At 39.8% G+C, this 18,334-nt stretch overlaps 1 protein-coding gene and 1 pseudogene across 2 annotated transcripts in view; both read left to right on the top strand.

Annotated features, from left to right (window-relative positions):
* Positions 1-16,832, top strand: part of ACBD3 (acyl-CoA binding domain containing 3) — a 32,204-nt gene extending 15,372 nt beyond the window's left edge. The window contains exons 2-8 of one of the 2 annotated variants that reach the window (XM_039883286.1): positions 134-275; positions 924-1,064; positions 2,846-3,004; positions 5,220-5,394; positions 8,788-8,974; positions 10,841-11,125; positions 14,681-16,794. In XM_039883286.1, coding sequence (XP_039739220.1) covers positions 134-275; positions 924-1,064; positions 2,846-3,004; positions 5,220-5,394; positions 8,788-8,974; positions 10,841-11,125; positions 14,681-14,892 — 1,301 coding nt within the window. In that variant the 3' untranslated portion in view covers positions 14,893-16,794. Of the gene's footprint in view, positions 1-133; positions 276-923; positions 1,065-2,845; positions 3,005-5,219; positions 5,395-8,787; positions 8,975-10,840; positions 11,126-14,680 lie in introns of both variants that reach the window. The other variant, XM_039883287.1, reaches the window with a different exon arrangement.
* On the top strand, positions 6,216-6,312 carry LOC120619412 (uncharacterized; annotated as a pseudogene).
* Positions 16,833-18,334: the final 1,502 nt, after the last annotated feature.

An 18,334-nucleotide genomic window follows, 5' to 3' on the forward strand; every position in this document is an offset into this window, starting at 1 on the left:
TACAATAGTGTTTATTTATATCCATCACAGGCAGTTTGTGACATACCTTATTAGCAAAAATTCAGCATACAGTGCTGAAAATTATGTATTTTGCCAGTGCTAATTGTTTCCTTTGTGTTTCTTTTTCTTATAGAAAAAGATGGCAAAGCTTTTCATCCAACTTATGAAGAAAAACTGAAGCTTGTGGCACTGCATAAGCAGATTCTAATGGGGCCATATAATCCAGACACTTGTCCTGAGGTTGGATTCTTTGATGTGTTGGGGAATGACAGGAGGTAACAGTCTTTTGTTGTATAATAAACTTAATGAGAATTATGTAAAAAGTATAAAAGTAAATTGGTTAAGATGTAAATAGCTGGCTCATTAGTTTAGAATAAGAACTGAAACGAACATTTTTGCTTGCAGCTTCTGGAGTCTTCAGATGTTTATCTGTTTTTGGCTTGGAGATGTTTATGGCTAAATATTGTGGAAGAAGCTTACTCATCTGATTATGAACATAAGACAAGTACAGCTTCATTTGATTCTTCCTAATTATATTAAAAGCAGCCACTTAAACTACATAGTAATTGATTCCTTTATTGGGACTTATAGAAGTTGTGACAAAAAAGAATACATTGACTATTTTATTCAGTTAAGGCTAAAATATGATAAAGGTAAAACAAAATTGATACCCTTTTGCTAGTATGGAAATTATCAGCAATGCAGTTAAATTGCAGTTTACGAAGTAAGTTTGGATTGTACGTGGCATGCCTAATTTAGTAAGTCAGTACATGCTTGTTGAAAGTTGAAGTTTTGAGCCTTCTGTTTATGGTAGAATCATTCTTCATTTTAGTTATGATCGAGAATTGTTCATATTTAGGTTTAAATTAAATCAAATTCTCATTTTCTTAAGAAGAGTTAACCTCCCATGTTATTTCTTACAGGAGAGAATGGGCAGCCCTGGGAAACATGTCTAAAGAGGATGCTATGGTAGAGTTTGTCAAGCTCCTTAATAGGTGTTGCCATCTGTTTTCAACATATGTTGCATCCCACAAAATAGAGAAGGAAGAGCAAGAAAAAAAAAGGTGACGTGTGAGGCACAGAATACTTTATCCTTGTACAGCCCAGCATACTGATGGTTTTGCTTTATGGAGTGTTCTAGATCAGATGTCTGACTTCTCTTAGGCCCCCGCACTTCTTACTGTAATTGCTCAAACTTCCTGATACAAGCAGGTATTTAGGAGTTTTGTGGGGAGGGACATGCTGCTTCCATCTGGCTGTATCTTTAAGAGGAAGCACCCATCCATCTTGGCAGCATTCCTTTTGTGTTATTACACTGAATTTTTGAGCAAGCACTGTAAACTCAACCACCCCCTCCTCCTTACCCTCTGGTCTGATACACCCTTTGTGGCTGTCTCCCTTGAGTTTCTAGAATGTTCACACTCCATATCATAGTCACACTTCGTGTCATGGTTATTAGCTGTGCTGCATGGTAGGCCTTATATAGATATTCCGTATTGGCCCTGGCTTCCAGATGGCTCAGCATTATTTCCAGGGGCTGGAGGGAAAGCTGCTGAATGTGCTATTTATGTTTATGGGATTTTCTTTCATGATTGCGAATGCAAACAATTATAGTCAGCACCTTATTTATCTAGAGGTTATATTTTCAATAACTTTGACTATCTAAATTTCCTACATAATGAAAATCATTCTGCGAAACCAATTTTTCCTCATATATTTTGCTTTAGAAACAGTTGGTTCTCTGATTTCTTGCCTTAACCTGGATTGGAAGTAATAGATTAGAAAAGAAAATAGCCTGATTGAGAGGGAGAAGCCAGAAACCATGAAAAATAGACATAAGAATTATAAAAGTATGGCAGTCAGGGCCATTTAATATGAAGGTAAAGTTCTCCATCACTGTATTTTGACATACAATTTTTATGTTTGTAGTTTTAACTCCCGAGTCATCAAAAGACAGCATTAGGTAAAACTTGTTCCTGTTTAAGGTGATAGGAGGTAGCCTCTACATTTTCGAAGGTTGTTTTATCCAAAGGAAAAGTTCTGATTCATATAAGAATGGAGTGAGGTCGCTTTACTGGAAAATTGATTTATGTGCTACAGTCCATGGTGAATGAGAATGTCTTTGGAAGTATGTATTTGCTTTAACAATAAATTGAATATTTCGTTGCTATTCAACATATAAAATTGCATTTTTCCTTTTAAAAATTTATTTCTGTCATGAGATGAAGTCTGTATAGAATTCTTTGAAAGCACTTAAAGACTTGGCTTCCTCTGCCTAAACTTTAAGCTCCGGTATTTTGAGCCTTGGCTGTGCCTCAGGTGTGGTGTTAGTTACTTACAGGAGTTTGGGGAGAAAAGTAGGGTATCCCAAGCAGTTCTCATAATAGAGCCAAGAAATAGTGTCTTCTCTGAGCGTTCTGAGGATGTGGTGGTGTGAGATAGGCCATCTCTGCCCTTATGTAGTTTGTACTTTAATGGGTGAGGCAGATGCGTTGCTAAACTTACTCCAATTTAATCACAGTTACAGCATGTAGTATGAAGGAAAAGCTTGTGGTGCTGTGAGTATATATTAGACGGGAACCTTAGGGTACGGTATATTAAAATGATTTCATTCGTATCTGCTTATGGATACCCTTTTCTGTTCTGTGCAGCAGTATTTATTCTTGTCATAATTGTGTATATTGTGCACTTGACTCCATGTGATAAGTGTGTGTATCTCAAGTTTGGGTAATATCACACTGTTCTCTGAAAAGGTGGTGTCAGTTTCACTGTGCAATAAAAATCTGAATTTGTTTTTAAACAGGATTCTTTGTATAGGGTTCATTCTCCATCCTTTACCTTGTAGGAAGGAGGAGGAGGAGCGAAGGCGGCGTGAAGAGGAAGAAAGAGAACGTCTGCAAAAGGAGGAAGAGAAACGGAGGAGGGAAGAAGAAGGAAGGATGAGACGGGAGGAGGAGGAAAGGAGGCGGCTGGAGGAAGAGAGGCTTCGGTCAGAGCAGCAGAAGTAAGCGTGTGTGGCTTGTGTTTAAGGAGGAGAAACAGCAGCCACAGTGCTGTGACATGCCTCTGCCTCTGTGCACCTTAGCGATAATCCTGTGGTTTGTGTGACTGGGAGGCAGAGCGACGTTAGCTACTTGCCATTTGCTCCAGTAAGGTGTTGCCACAGAGAGCCTCATCTAAGCATCGTTTGGTTGCAAGAGGAGGACTGAGTGCATGGGAAGGGTTTGGGACTCGCTCTCAGAACCCAGGGACAAGAACAGGAGCTGAGGCTGCCCGCTGCTCCCTGACTGAGTACAGGTGATCTTGTCTTTGCTTCTCTCAGCTTATGTCTCTGTTTCAGTCTTTCTGTTCTCTGCACGTTCTCTGCTTTGGTACACACAAGGCTATCCCAGCCTGGATTTAGGTGGTCTTTGTTTTCATGCATCTGGCAGAGACTGGTTGGAATCTGAGAGACCCAGTTTTAGACTCCCAGGACAGAGAATGCAACTGGCCCAGCCTATGTCGGGTGTCCCCTAGCACAGGACCTGGGAGCTGAAATCATTTCTTAATTCAGTGAGGGCTGCAAGAGCAGCTGTCTCAGAAGGGGACTGGTTCTTCAAGAGGGAGCTGTGGGTGCAAGGAGGGAGGGATAAAACTCTGCAGAAAAGGCCTGGGGCCCTAGGAGCGGCTTGGCTTATAGGCTAAACCAGAGAACATGAGAGCCTATTGATTTCTTCTCATTTCTGAGTCGTTCCTCAGGAGAGCATCACTCTGGCCCAGGCCTCATTCTACTTTGGAGAGAGGCTGTGAACACTACTCTTGAGGGGTGAGGGGTGGGCCCAGTATCATGATCTATTCAGGAGTTTGTGAGAATTTGCTTTGTTATTTATCTGTTAATAGATGACTTCAAGATCTTTGTCAAGTTGGTCACATAACTTAAGCACGTGGTTCCTCTGTGACAAAAAATAAAAGAATCGTAAGAGTTTTCAGAAATTACTATCTCTGAACCAAGTGTTCCCAGATGTTATTTTCAATATTCCTGTTTAAGGAAGGTTTTAAATTAACCCATTTCCTGTTTAGGAAAAAAAGTGCAGCTCACAACCAACATGAATTTAATTTTATTTTAACACTCTTCGAGGCTGAAGCAAATCTTGACTCTTTTTCGGAATGAAAACAAAATATAAAAACTGTTCTTGTTATTTCTAAACAGAACTTGTCTCTAAACCTAATGTAACAAATGTATACATAAATCAGGTTCATCAAATGAATCTTCGGCTAACAGTTGTTTGAGAACAATGTTAGCATCACGCGTGGGAATGCAACATTTTCTAGGATTTGACGTTTTCATCGATTGAAAATTACTGTATTTTGTAGATGGAAATACCACTACTAAAACCGGAATGCTGTACATGGAATAATGTCATCTGTTTCCTAAGGCTATTGATATACTAGAGCAATGTGAAAATAATAATTAAAGTGAGATATTTCGTGGCAGACTTTGGGAGGGAGGTTAGGACTGTAACCTGCAAGTTATTTCGGGGTAAGTGCTGCCAGCGATTATTCTCGGGGCAAACGGGAAATGGGTTAACTGCCAAGGGCCCTCACATTTTCATTGGCTTTATTTATACTTAACCAGGGCCACCTGTACCATCTTTTAGCTGTTCTTCTGCGTCTTACTGCTTTTCATATATTTGGGGAGAGAAGCCGTGGTTAACGGTTAAATATCTCATCTCTGCCCTCGATGATGGTCCACCCTCTTACAGCATCAAAGTTAAAGAGTATAGGATGGAGCCAAACTGCCTAGACTTGAGCCCCGGTTCTGGCACATATTAGCAGTGTGATCTCGGGCAAGTTACCGAACGCCACTGTTTCCTCCTTTGTGAAACCCTGACCTCCAAGAGTGGTGGTGGGAACTCAGTGGGTTAATACCTTGGTGGTGCCTTAAAAATTGCCTGGCACATAGTAGGGGCACAGTAAATGATAGCAAATATGATGGTGATGATGATATGTTGTTCTCTCTCCATACCAAATTTTCCTTGAAAACCCTAAGTAAAAAAATTAGAGGCCAAGTTTATTTTCTTAAATATTTCTTCTGGGCTTGGGACACATGCTGATTGGTATACATTACTAACTTAATCATATTTAACAATTATAAATTATAAAAATAAATGACAGACATTTGGTTTTGTCATGAACAATCTCCTGTAGTCAGACTAGTATATATTTTCTAATGTTTTTAGGCAGCAGATAATGGCAGCTTTAAACTCCCAGACTGCCGTGCAGTTCCAGCAGTACGCAGCCCAGCAGTACCCAGGGAACTACGAACAGCAGCAGATTCTCATCCGCCAGTTACAGGAGCAGCACTATCAACAGTATATGCAGCAGTTGTACCAAGTCCAGCTCGCACAGCAACAGGTATGATAGACAACCCCAGCACTCAGCCCTAGCGAGAGGTTTCAGTTTCATTGAAACCCCAGTTCTTTTTTATGAGCTGCTTATGAATTTTGCTTTAGTTAGCCTGTCAGGTGTAAAGGAACTTTTTTAAGGAAGACTTCAGTGTTTAAAGTCTTTAGTGTGGCAGTTATGAAAGAAAACATATGGTACTGAAGCAACAAATGATGTGGCCGCTGTTAGATTGTCCTAGAGGTCTTTGGCAGTTGTATGGACAGAGTGTCATTTCAGTGAGTCTGAAGTGGATTCTAACAGTGGTCCTGGAACCATGAGGACTTGGGTAACTAGCATTAGTTCAAGGACATCCTTCAGACAGTGCACTGTCATAGGCCCAGATAGCTTTCAGTGGGAGGACCCCTCCCCTAAGGCTATTGGTTGGTTCTACAGAGCTTGGGTCCATCTTGGCCTTTGTGTTGAGTTCAATAGCTAGTTAGTGAGCACCTCCAGTATGTTGGTAGACCTCCTCTCACTCCCTACCCCCAAATAGTTTGCTTCTGCATGTGACTAGGTGGTTTAGGGGAAAACACATGGGATGGGGGGGGTCAGATAACACTTGGATTTTGTCCCATCTTTGCCATTATCTTGTTTGATCTTGTTTCTGCCAGTAAAGGATAGGATATGAAATCCTGGCCTGTCCTATTAATTTCACAGGACTGTCAGAGGAATAAAATGAGAAAATAGTTACCCTGTGAAAGTATTTTGTACATATGGAAGGCAACTGATTTTACATTCACTTTTTACATCGTGCAGAAGCATAGTATGCCTCTTTAAACTTAATCTAGGAGCTGCTTTGGCAGCACATCTATTAAAATTGGAACAGGGAGATTAGCATGGCCCCTGCACAAGGGCAACATGCGAATTCATGCAGCGTTCCCTGTTAAAAAGAAATAAATAACCAAGCAAACAAAACAATCTAGCTAAGTGTGCTTATTCATTTAATTTTCATTTATAAAGCAATTACTACCTGTCAAAAAATCTGAGTGAAGAAAAGTATTACCTTACAGTTGTTCAACATATCTTGTTAAATGAAGTAATCTTTGGTTTTTAAATTCCTTGAAAATTAATATTCTTACCAGCTCTTTAAATTCCTTGAAAATTAATATTCTTACCTAAAATACCTCTCTCCCTTAGTCTTTAGCTTTAATGAGTAGTTAAAAAGCACTGTAGGGTTTGTGTAATCCATGAGAAGAGGGAGTATGTCAAACCAGAGTGTATTCAGGATAATTAATGGTATTTTTGAGGGATTTCTTTCCTGTCTTCTAAAGCCTGTTTCTGTGTTAGCATATTACTTCCCTTTTCCTGCTCTTATGGACATTGAAATAAGTTTTTTATAAGATAGCTCCTACACATTGTCCTGTTTATAGGTTGCTATCACTTAATGAATACAAAGTCAAGTAGGGCCAAACCAAGACTCTTTGAAACAACTAGAAAGCCATAATTTTAGATTACAGTGCTCACACTGTTTACCAGATTGATAGATTGTCTGGAAAGAGAAGGAAAGGGACTAGGGAAGGAACAAAGAATATCAGCCCCCATAAAGTATTAATTTTCATAAAAATACTGAGCAAAATGACAGAATGTGGCCATCTTATTAATTGGGGGTGTGGTTACCTTAGTGTTACATTGTTCCTGTACCTTTTTGTGCTTTTAAAAACTTCCCAAAGTATAGAAGAGAGATCATATATATAAATAATTAGTCCATTATATAGAATCGATGTATGTTCATGGGTAGTGGGGTTCCGGGAAAAGGAGTTGCTGCTAGAGTTTCAAGAAAGCCTTACTGGAGAAGGGACCCGTGGAACTAGACCAGTTCATCAGCAGCAGAATGCTTTTATTGTCCTTGCCATGCAGTGAATGTTTTGAGTGTGCTGACTTGAGTTCTTAAGAGTATTACTAGCCTGCAGTAGCAGCAGCGAGAGGTGTTTTAAGTAATTGGTTTGTAAATCATATGTAAAGTAAAATGTATATACGGATATGCCAAACTATGTCATTATCCCTTATCCCATAAGATTATAAGGGCTTTTTTCCCCCCTATATTTTTTCCTTCCTTTTTTTTTCTTTTAAGAAAGTTACATAAATGTCCAAATACTTATCAGCAGTAGAATGGACAAATAAATTTTGTATTTTCACAATGGAATGCCCTGTAGCAATGCAGACAAACAAAACTGAATTACTTGTGATCCTATATGTGAATCTCACAAAAATAATGTTGAGTGAAAGAAGCCAGACACACAAAAAAGAGCATATAATATACAGTTCCATTTATGTGAAGTTCAAAAACAGGCAAAGACTCGATAGTGTTATAAGTTAGAGAAGTCAGAGTTGTTACCATGGAGGGCGTGGGGGGGTTATCTAGAAAGAAGCATCGGGGGGGCTGCTCTGCGGTGCAGAGAACGTCTTGATCTGGCTGTTGGTTACATGGGTGTGTTCAATTTATGAAAAATCATGACGCCGTACAAAGTTCCCGCAAAAGTTACTTAAGGTATTAAGATTACTTAGGTATTTTTAGTAGTATTAGTATCTGTCCATCTTGATATAAGAAAGGAATGTCCCAAAATAATTGTCCTTTGTGTTTAAGATGTTTTTACACTCCCATTTTGACTCAGAAGACATTTTGATTTCATATTTATGAATACACATATTTTAATCATAATTATGTGAAGAGTGACAAATTTTCATTGAGAAAGTATTTTGATCTCAAACGCCATTTTATAAGCCTTTTTAATTCTTAGGTCACTATTTTCTACATGAATAACAGTTTTCAATTTAATTGTAAGAATTTTTCTCTGTATAAATATATAGTTTACAGTGAAGACATATTATTTTTTTCCATTTTAGAATAATTGTCCACATTTGATTTGTTGGTTACTTTGAGGACTAGTATCAGATTTTACCAATAACACCTTCTGCCTTTGTGAATTTTCTTCTGTGATCATTTATTTCTACCAAGTTTCATTTTCCTGATTCAAATTTTATGTATATGAGTTTTATCAAGATTTTTCTCTATCAATTTTATGAACAATTTTATGTTCAATTTTTGCCCTCAGTAATTTTATTTTGAGTCGATTATTTCTACCTACTTGAACTTTTCCTGATTAGTTTTTCTGTGATTCTCAGTTTCAGTTTTTCATCTATGTTAACTTTTTATCACTTAACCGTTGGTTCGATCTTGAGCCATTAATATTCATTATAGATAAGATAAAAACTAATAAAATTTATTAGTAATTTCTCGGAGCCGAGTGCTTTGATAGGACAAAAACATGGGGTCAGAATGCATTTGAGGGCAAACGTCTCATTTCTTAGCCTTCCTGGTCAGTGTACCTTCACTTTTTCTCTACACTTTTTCTCGACTTGTAGGCAGCATTACAGAAACAACAGGAAGTGGCAGTAGCTGGGGCTTCATTGCCTACATCCGCAAAAGCGAATGCAGCTGTACCAAGTGATATGATGTCAGTTAATGGACAGGCCAAAACCCACACTGACAACTCTGAAAAAGAACTTGAACCAGAAGCTGCAGAAGAAGTCCTGGAGAATGGACCAAAAGGTACAGTTTGCTGTATGTATTCATCCAGATGTCATAGTTTAGACTTCGTGAAGAGCAAAAATCAAGAAATGAGGTTGACTAGCTTTGGAGAGCAATTACGTGTTTGCGAAAGTTGAATGTGTTTTCACTCTTTTTTATTTTGTTATTATTATTTTTTTCTTTTGTTTTCACTCTTTTTTAGTCTGAATCTGATACTTCTAATAATCTTAGAATAAATCAGATGTCCTTTGGACTCTGGGTCATCTTATTATATATATATAGGTTGTCATGTGACAAATTGTACCCAAATTTATCAGCTTAAAATAATAATATTTATTATCTCACACCGTTTCTGTGGGTTAGGAATTCAGGAACAGCTTAGCTGAGTGGTGGTGGTCCTGGCGTCTCATGAGGCTGCAGTTGAGATGTTGGCTGAGATGCAGTCATGTGATGGCTTGACTGGGGACTGAAGGCTATGCTTCCCAAAGGGTTTCCTCACAGGGTGGCTGTTGGCAAGAGGCCTCGGTTCCTTGCCCCATGAAACCTCTCCCTAGGGCAGTGTCCTCAGCGCAGTGCTGGCTTCCTCCAGAGCACAGGATCTAAAAGTGAACAAACCAGAACTGGCAGTGTCTTTTATGCCCTAACTTTAGAAGAAATACGTCAACACTTACGTCACATTCTGTTGGTCCCACATACCAACCCTGATACATTTTGGGTGGTGACCTGACAAGTGCGTGAATACCCGGATGTGAGGATCCCTGGGGGCCATCTTGGAGGCTGGCTACCTTATAGCACAGCACATTTTTTGAGACTAAAGTATGTTACCTAAAAGATGACTTAGCATTCTCAAAGGCCTGTTAGCTTTTCATGGGCAGCTTGCTCGTTCATTCCTCAGTTGGTTGAAGATGTTCTGAGTGCTACAAGTGCAGTGCTGAGGCAGAGAAGCACACAGATGTAAACCGCGACTCCGGTTAAGTGCTGTAATGGAGAGAGCGGTACACTGTAGTTTGAGAGCGTGAATATGGAGGATGTGACCTGACTAGGACAGCAGAGGCTTTCCTGGGGAAGGGACATTGAAGCTGGGAGGTCTGAACCATGGTGGTGTGGTTTGTAAGAAAGCTGGTTTCAGAGCTCTTCCTTGTCTCTTTAGAACAAGTAACAGAAAAGAGTTTCAGAAAAGACCTTGAAATCCCTTGGTTTATACCCACCCCCCACCTTTTTTTCCTATTAACAGTTTACCAATATTTTCAAAAGAATCTTTGTCAAGGGCTCTATGACTGACTCTGGAAAACCTGTCGAGTAGTCTAGTGCACATGGATACTGCTCAGTAACAAGATTTTAGCCCTTTTCACTCAGTCCCTAGCAGTTCCAGTCCTGTCCACGTTTTCCAGGTGGTGTGGGGCAGGGGGGTCGGCTCCTTTAGAATAGCCCCTGGAACGTTGGGAAACTCAGGTCAGCACTTTTCCAACAGAGGGGACTGAAGTCAAAGCCCAGCTTTCTTTGTCCACATCCAAAAGTGAATTTATTTTTAAGTCCAGATCTCTCTTTGTTAGACGGTTTGTTTCCCCACCTCCAGCTAGGAAGTTTCCAAGGTCATTCTTAAATCCCTGTATGTAATTAATGTTGAAAAAAATCACTTCTAAGATTGCGGATCGCATGTCTTGAAGTGGTATGACGACCTCTAAATACTTGGGACACTGTTCAGTATAGTAATTTGGAGAGAGTCTTCCATGGGGAGGCCTTTATGTTCCTCTGAGTCCTTGCTCTAGGGTAGACCATATTGCACTTGGTGCCCCCAGTGTGGCTGGCAGGTGATCATATGCCAGCGTTACTGCCTGCAGGTGAAGGCTCATCCTCTTTAGCTTTTGTAATTCCTGTTGCCTTTAGAATCTCTTCCAGTAGTAGCAGCTCCTTCCATGTGGACACGACCCCAGATCAAAGACTTTAAAGAGAAGATTCGGCAGGACGCAGATTCTGTGATTACAGTGGGCCGAGGAGAAGTGGTGACTGTTCGAGTACCCACCCACGAAGAAGGATCGTATCTCTTTTGGGAATTTGCTACAGACAATTACGACATTGGGTTTGGGGTATATTTTGAATGGACAGACTCTCCAAACACTGCTGTCAGCGTGCATGTCAGTGAGTCCAGCGATGACGAGGAAGAGGAGGAAGGTAGAAACATGGGTCCATATTCAGTAGCTGCTGGGTTGTGTGTTGGGAATAATAGTAGCGGTTCAGATGTCAGACAGCCTTATGCTTCCTCATTAACACTTCCTGACCAGGAATCACTGTCTTCATCAGGTTGTGAGAAAGGCCAGCCTCCTAGGACAGTGGTCCCCACCCTTTTTGGTCCCAGGGACCAGTGTTCCTATGAGAATCTAACGCCCGATCTGACGTGGAGCTGAGGCGGTGATGCTAGCGCTGGGGAGCGGCTGCAGATACAGATGAAGCTTCGCTCTCTGGCCCACCACTCACCTGTGTGGCTCAGTTCCTAATGGGCCACAGACTGGTACCGGTCCACAGCCCGGTACCAGTCCACAGCCCAGGGTTTGGGGACCCCTGTCCTAGGGGACTGGTGCCTGAGCATGAATTTTTTTGAATACCTAGAAGATATGTTTGGCCATTCCTTTTCTGCTTATTTTACACTATTTTACTGCCAGCTTGTGTGTCAAAAAGCTAAATGCACAAGATCATTTTGAACAATTTTAAAGGAGCAAGCAGGGAATGCTTCTAACTCGAATTTATTTAAATTTGTTTCTGACATTAGCTTTTGAGGTCATTCTGAGATTTTTTTATGTAAATACAGAAACTCACCAGAACATCTTACCTAAAAAAAAATTTACTTGTTCTTCTCTATTAGAGTATAATTTCTTATTTTCTCTAAGTAGACAAAATTGTTTCCAAGGACATTCTAAACTATTTGGTCTAGGGAGTAGGTTATAAAATGTATTGCTTATTAATTGAGAAGATGGTCTCCTTAATTTTGTTTCACAGAAAAGTTAGAACTTAGGGCTTTTATACACTGTACCTGGTGAGCACTTAGGTATTCGTTGCCATGGTTGACAGTGATACGGAAGGAGCGCCTGACTGAGAATGGAAAAGCACCTTGTCCTCAGTTCTGGGAACTCACTAACCTTTCAGGCAATTTGCAGACAGACTGCTTGTTTTTGAAGAGGGTTGGGAGATTACATTGGGATAAGTTTAAAGAGGCAGTCAGTCATCGGAGGTGCGTGGAGGGAGTTTAAAAGTTCAGTCAGCCTTTGAGATGCACCGTGCAGCCATGTTTCCACACCATGCCGTGTCTGGGCCTTCTGGGGTCATGCACGGGAGCACTCACACGGGCCAGTGTCATTTAGGAGCTGCTTTGTCTTGCATGGCATTTTATTTTCGGCCATCGTTATTTCTGAGTACCACTAGCAAGGTAGAGTATTGCCCATATATACTACTGACTAAACCAGAAAGAGAAAATACAGGAGTGGACAAAACAAGAAGAGGTGAGAGAGAGAGACCCAGGCAGACTGCAGAGCAGGCGCCACTCCCACTGTCTCTGGTGCCTCTCAGCAACATCAGGACCTGGGACTGAGTGTCGCAGGGACTCATGAAAATCAGACTGTTTACAAATACCTGAGAGAGAAAGGTTTTGTGTGTGTATGTATGCAAATTATTGTACTTATAAAGAGCTTTGTGAATAATACAGAAGAATCTTCTGTTCAGAAGTAGGTTGGGGTATATGTTTCTCCTGGCTTGCCTGCTGGAGAGCTTCTAAAAGGAGGTTGCTTCTGAGTCTGGGCCCTCAGCTGTTATGTTTTGGGGTTATTGCTGCTGGGAAGAGCACAGGTAAAAATGTCTGGGGTCCAGGGCCTGTCTAGAGGTGAAAACCCTAACATCCTGAACCTTTGCTCTAATATATAGTACCCTCAGATGGAAAATGGCATTGCCTGTCTGTGTGCCAATCCAAACCTTCAAATGATGTGCAGCTAAAACTAACCCACTAAAAATTCTGTATTAACAGTAATGACAGCGAGCATTTATTGCTCCCAAGGATTGTTTGCTAAGAGGTGACCCACAAATCATTGCTCTATATGCCACACTCTTCCTTATGGAGGCTTCTATGCCACCATGTCTTGTCCACATTGTGCATTTTTGGGGGATCATTTTAGCTTGGACTCGATGGAGGAAGGGTCCAGTTTTTTTTGGTCTATCCTTTGTTTTTTTTCTCCATTAGGCCTTGAAAGGCAGAGGACTTTGTTTTCTCTGAAGCGTGGACGGATGGTAACCCATCCTATAATTTTCCACTTTCTTCATTGTCTCCAGGTCCCAAGTCTTTGCTTAAATTGACAAAATAAGCATTATTCTCTATCCTAGTAATCTTTAGTTTACAGATTTGGCTCTTGAATTAATGGATCAATAATCTATTTAATGGATATCCTTATAGGCAGTAGCGCAAATTTGAATGTTTCTATTTTTCATTTGTCAATGAAGGACATTTCATGTTAAGTATTGCTGTGATAAAGCAAATCTGATTTGGGCCTACATATGTGTCATCTACTTTTTAAAAATAAACTCCTTGAGAGTTGTTTTAGATTTATAGAAAAGTTGCAAAGATAGTGCAAGGAATTCCTGATAACCCCTGCACCCCATTCCCCTATTGTTAATATCTTACATTGTACTGTGGTTCATTCATCATAACTAATGAACCGGTATTGGTATATTATCGTTAACTGAAGTCCATATTTATTCACATTTCCTTAGTTTTTACCAAATGCTCCAGGATCCCATCCAGTATGCCACATTATCATATCCTTAAGCTCCTTTAGACTGAGAGAATTTCTCCTTTCCTTGTTTAAATTTCTGGTAGTAGCCATGACAACCATTGCACAGTTAACTCGGTCACCAGGTTCACTCTGCCATGTTCTAAACCCGAAAGTCTTTTATCTTCTATGCTGAATATTCCCTTGACCTACTTTCCTTGAGGCTATTTATATTTAATATGCTAAACTGAGACTTTTAAGCCGGTTCATAATTTTCTCACTCCTGTAGGTTTCTAGAGGTTTTTTTTCCCCTAACCTTATGTCATTACAGTTGAGAAAACTACTAACTGGGGCAAACTGAAAGTCAGAGCTCATTTTTTGTCACCGGGATCATCCCTGGGTTATGCAGGCCTAGCGAGTGTAATTAAATTTTCAGTGTGTCTCCGAATGCCTGCCTCTCTCCTGTGGTTTTCTCATTTTACTCTTTATATTTAAGATATATAGAAAATTATAATCCTCATGGGCTCCCTTCCTCCCTTCCTAAAGCAAAGTGGACTTTCATATTGCTGAGGAAGAGGAGGATCAGGGCAACATTTTCCTTGGTCTTACTCACATGAGCGTGAGTTCTCCTTTTGGGAGGAATTAGGAATTGAATGGATGGGGAAGGGGAAAAATGGGGCTCAGGAATAGCAGCAATGGTCAGAGCACAGAGAGAGAGGATGCTGACCACTGCCACCACTGGGTGTTTACCACTGGTCTCCCAGGGGCCAGACAGTGCTCGGTACGTAGCGGTTGCTCACGTATATGAGTGCATCAGTCAGTCAACCAACCAACATATGCTCAAATACACATAAGTTGTAGATGGATAAGAGAATTCTTAATGAGCAATTTCTGAGTGAAAGGATGGAGTTTTAAGTGCTTGGTGCAAATGTGGGTTTCGTGGATCTGTTCATGACTTGTCTCTTCTTCCTCACAGAAAACATTAGTTGTGAAGAGAAAGCCAAAAAGAATGCCAGCAAGCCTCTGCTGGACGAGATTGTGCCTGTGTACCGACGGGACTGTCATGAGGAAGTGTATGCCGGCAGCCACCAGTACCCAGGGAGAGGGGTCTACCTCCTCAAGTTTGACAACTCCTACTCTCTGTGGAGGTCCAAATCAGTCTACTACAGAGTCTATTATACTAGATAAAGATGTTACTACAGAGTCTGGAGTCTAGGGTTGGGCAAAAGATGGCATTTATTTTGGAAATTTGTTTTGACTTGAGCATTGAGTCAGTGTTTACCCTATTGATTTTGGTCTCATGGTTTGTGAACTCTTGTTGGGAATCAGGATTTCCTTGAGACTTTAGCATTGATACTTTAGGATTAAAGGAATTCCTCAGACTCATCCAGCCCTTGGGAGCTGACCAGCAGAGTCACTAGTGGATGCTGAAGTTACATGAGCTACGTGTTAAATCTTTAAAGTCTCCGAAATAAAACATCCCAACGTTGACCCCACCTAGCTGATGGTTAGTCCATTGCTGCCTGCTCCATGTGTTTTATGAGAGGCCATAGTTAACAGTGCCGTCTAATTTGAAATCATTATGTTAATAGTCTACATTGAGGTATAGGTGACTTTGATTGAAGATCACCATTTTTTTAAACTTAAAAACTTAAGACCTCACAGATTATAGGAAGAAAAATTGCCTCAACTCGCTCTTGTTGTGACTGACCCAGATTGTGTTTTGCTTTGGATACAGCTGTTATGTTTGCTTTGGGTTCAGAGTTCTATTACAGAGAGTTATTTTCTGAGATAATCTTAAAATAGAATGTTCAGACCTGTTTGCTGATTGAAGTGTCAAGATGCATAGAACACCTCTCAAGCATTCATCCAAGCAAGCCTCCACACACTCTTGGTCCTTTTCACTGGGTATTTACACTACGAGTAGCAAAGCAAAATTAACTCGTTTTTGTCTTGATTTGGCTTTATGGAGAGAGCATCTCAAATTGAAACTGTTTTCTACACAAGCATATAGTTAGGAATTTTATAAACTCAAATTTCCACCTACTAATTCAGTGTACGAGGAATAACATTGCACTAATATGGAAATCACTGCCAGAGACGGTCCATTTTTAATTTGTTACTACTTAGATACAAACCCTACATGACTCCAGTTTGGAATTACTAGAGAGAATTGGAAATGTATATGCCCACGCTTAAATTTTTTATAGCTTTAACCTCTATTATGTCTTTATCGATGGAAAGAGGTACATCTTTGTTTTCTTTACTGGAAACAAATATGGGTTAATTGCCTCAAATATGTATAAGTGATTGACTAGTCTAGAAATTGGTGTTTTCAGAAGGGAGGGTAGTACAGATAGAAAATGACAAAGATGGCAATATACATGTAATGTTGTTACTATATGTTGTTACTGAAATACTTAGATTTTTAAAATTCAAATCATAAATCACTTCTCGTAGGAGGGTTTCCACTGATTAGCTGCAGTATATACAGTTCACTACGTAAGGAAGGGGCTGTTTGTTTTTGTGTGCTGCAATTTTTTTTTTAAATACCTGGTTTTGTATATACCTAACTCTGTTCTCTTTTGTTGTTCAGAAACTGGATTATTTTTTCCTAAGCAGTGCTTATTTGTGTTTTTTAATTTTGATTTGGTAGTCCTAGCTCACAGGTGTCCATCCTGTTACATCCAGAACACGTGTCAGGCTGTCTGTCAGCTTCATGTATATATATGGCATAGAAACCACGGGACTAGGCACTTCCTGGTTTGTTTGTTTTTTTATTGGAAAATACTGTATTTAAAATGTAAAATAAACTTTTAAAAAGCAGGCACTAATATATATTTCTTTCAGCCTTTGATTACAGATTTGTCCTTGTACATGTTAAGATGAATTTTCTTCTAAAAATATTGTTCTTGGGAGCAGTGTCTGTTACTCTACATAGTGGTTCCTATCACATGTTCACGTTGGAACATTTTTGGTTTTAAACTTTTTTTTTTTTTTGCCTTTAGCTGTTGATTAGTTAAATTCAAGTGCGATTTCAAAGAGATCTTGAAAATAATATATTTAATCAATTAAAATGTTTATCTGTAACCTGTTGATGTTTCATTAATATATAGTTACTCTCTGAAGCATAATTCTGTATTTCATCATTTGGGTAGGACAAGAAATGTTTTAACTGATCTTTTCTATTTTAAAAAGTTGAAAAACAGCAAATTATTTCTGGCTGACTTCATTTTTGCTGTGAATTACCCTAGTGGGTTAAAACGGATTTAAAAATCTTCAGACTTCTTGATGGAAAGGAAACACTGACTTTTCTCATTGAAAGTGACTTTTATAAAACTAATTCTCCTACACAACCATGTGTGGAGCATGTTCCTTAAAGTACATATGGAGGTAACCTACTTCAGAGTACTCCCCTGAGATGTGGCATCTGCCAAGCAGCGATGCGGTGGACAGCGGTGGGGCGGTCCCCAGTCAGTGAGATGTGGGGTGCCAGAACCGATTCTAAAAATGACCCATTGAAATGCAGGGTGACTTGGATGTTAATTTTTTTTTTCTTTTGAAATTTGGAGAGACAGAATAAGGTGGTCATCTTATGGGTGGGGGGGGGTGGGTTGGGTGTGTGTGTGTTTTGCTGTGTCAAGAGCCTGAGGCCAGACCAGACAACAGTTAAGTGCAGCTGTTGCTGTGTGAGGACATCGTGGAAACCATGCTCCTGAGTCTTAACCACTGACTTGAGGAAGAGGAGAAGCAGCCAGTTCAGAATAATAAAATTGCTAATAATTCCCCCGGGGCTTAGAGTACAACAAGCCCATAACCAAAACCATTCTCGCATCTGTCCCCAATTTTTTCTCAGTTCAACACTTATGTCAGCAACCTAAAAACATGTGCCCGTGTGTCTCCATGGGGTAGAGCAAATCTTAATTTCATCTTTCTTCACCAACTTTTCAAAATGTGTATGAGTCAGCATTGGACTTTTATCTCATATGTTTGCCTAGGATTCTTCGGCTTAAAGTTTTTAAAAAGTTGATTATTTTCAACATCCTTATTTTGAATTTATGTCATTATTTTAGGTGCTTATTTTGCTTGATTATTTTGTAATGAATGAAAGAGGGAGGCATTTTTATTAGTCGACATGCCACTTGTAAAGTTGTGATTTGAGTAGACTACTTAATTCAGTACCAGGAAACTAAGCGGCTGACTTTTCCAGAATTGACATTGGACTCAGGCCATCAAACATGAGGTAAAGGTATAAGTTGGAGCAATTAATTCATCCCTTGTAGCCGTAATGAAGGGTGTGTGATTGCTCAGTTCAACCCTCTGATGAACTGGCGATTTGCAAGTCTATGAAAAGAGCAAGTACCATTTCAATTACTAATGCTTTTTTTTTTCTTTAAAGGCACGTCTATACAATTATAACAGTTTTTACCCTTTTCCAAGATGATTAATTTAAAAATCTCCAGTTGAAGGTGATACAACTTTTCTTTTTGGCATGGCAAAATACAGAAACGGAAACATGTTTTTCATAAAGTCGTTTTGCAACTTTTAAAATTCCAGGTTGTGTTATGGAGGATTTCACCTGTTAGTGTAGGTCTGCTGTGTTTTTTCAATCTGCTCTATGTTCTTCCTT

The sequence above is a fragment of the Pteropus medius genome, unplaced genomic scaffold, assembly GCF_902729225.1.
Source record: "Pteropus medius unplaced genomic scaffold, Ma_sr-lr_union100, whole genome shotgun sequence".
NCBI lineage: Eukaryota > Metazoa > Chordata > Mammalia > Chiroptera > Pteropodidae > Pteropus > Pteropus medius.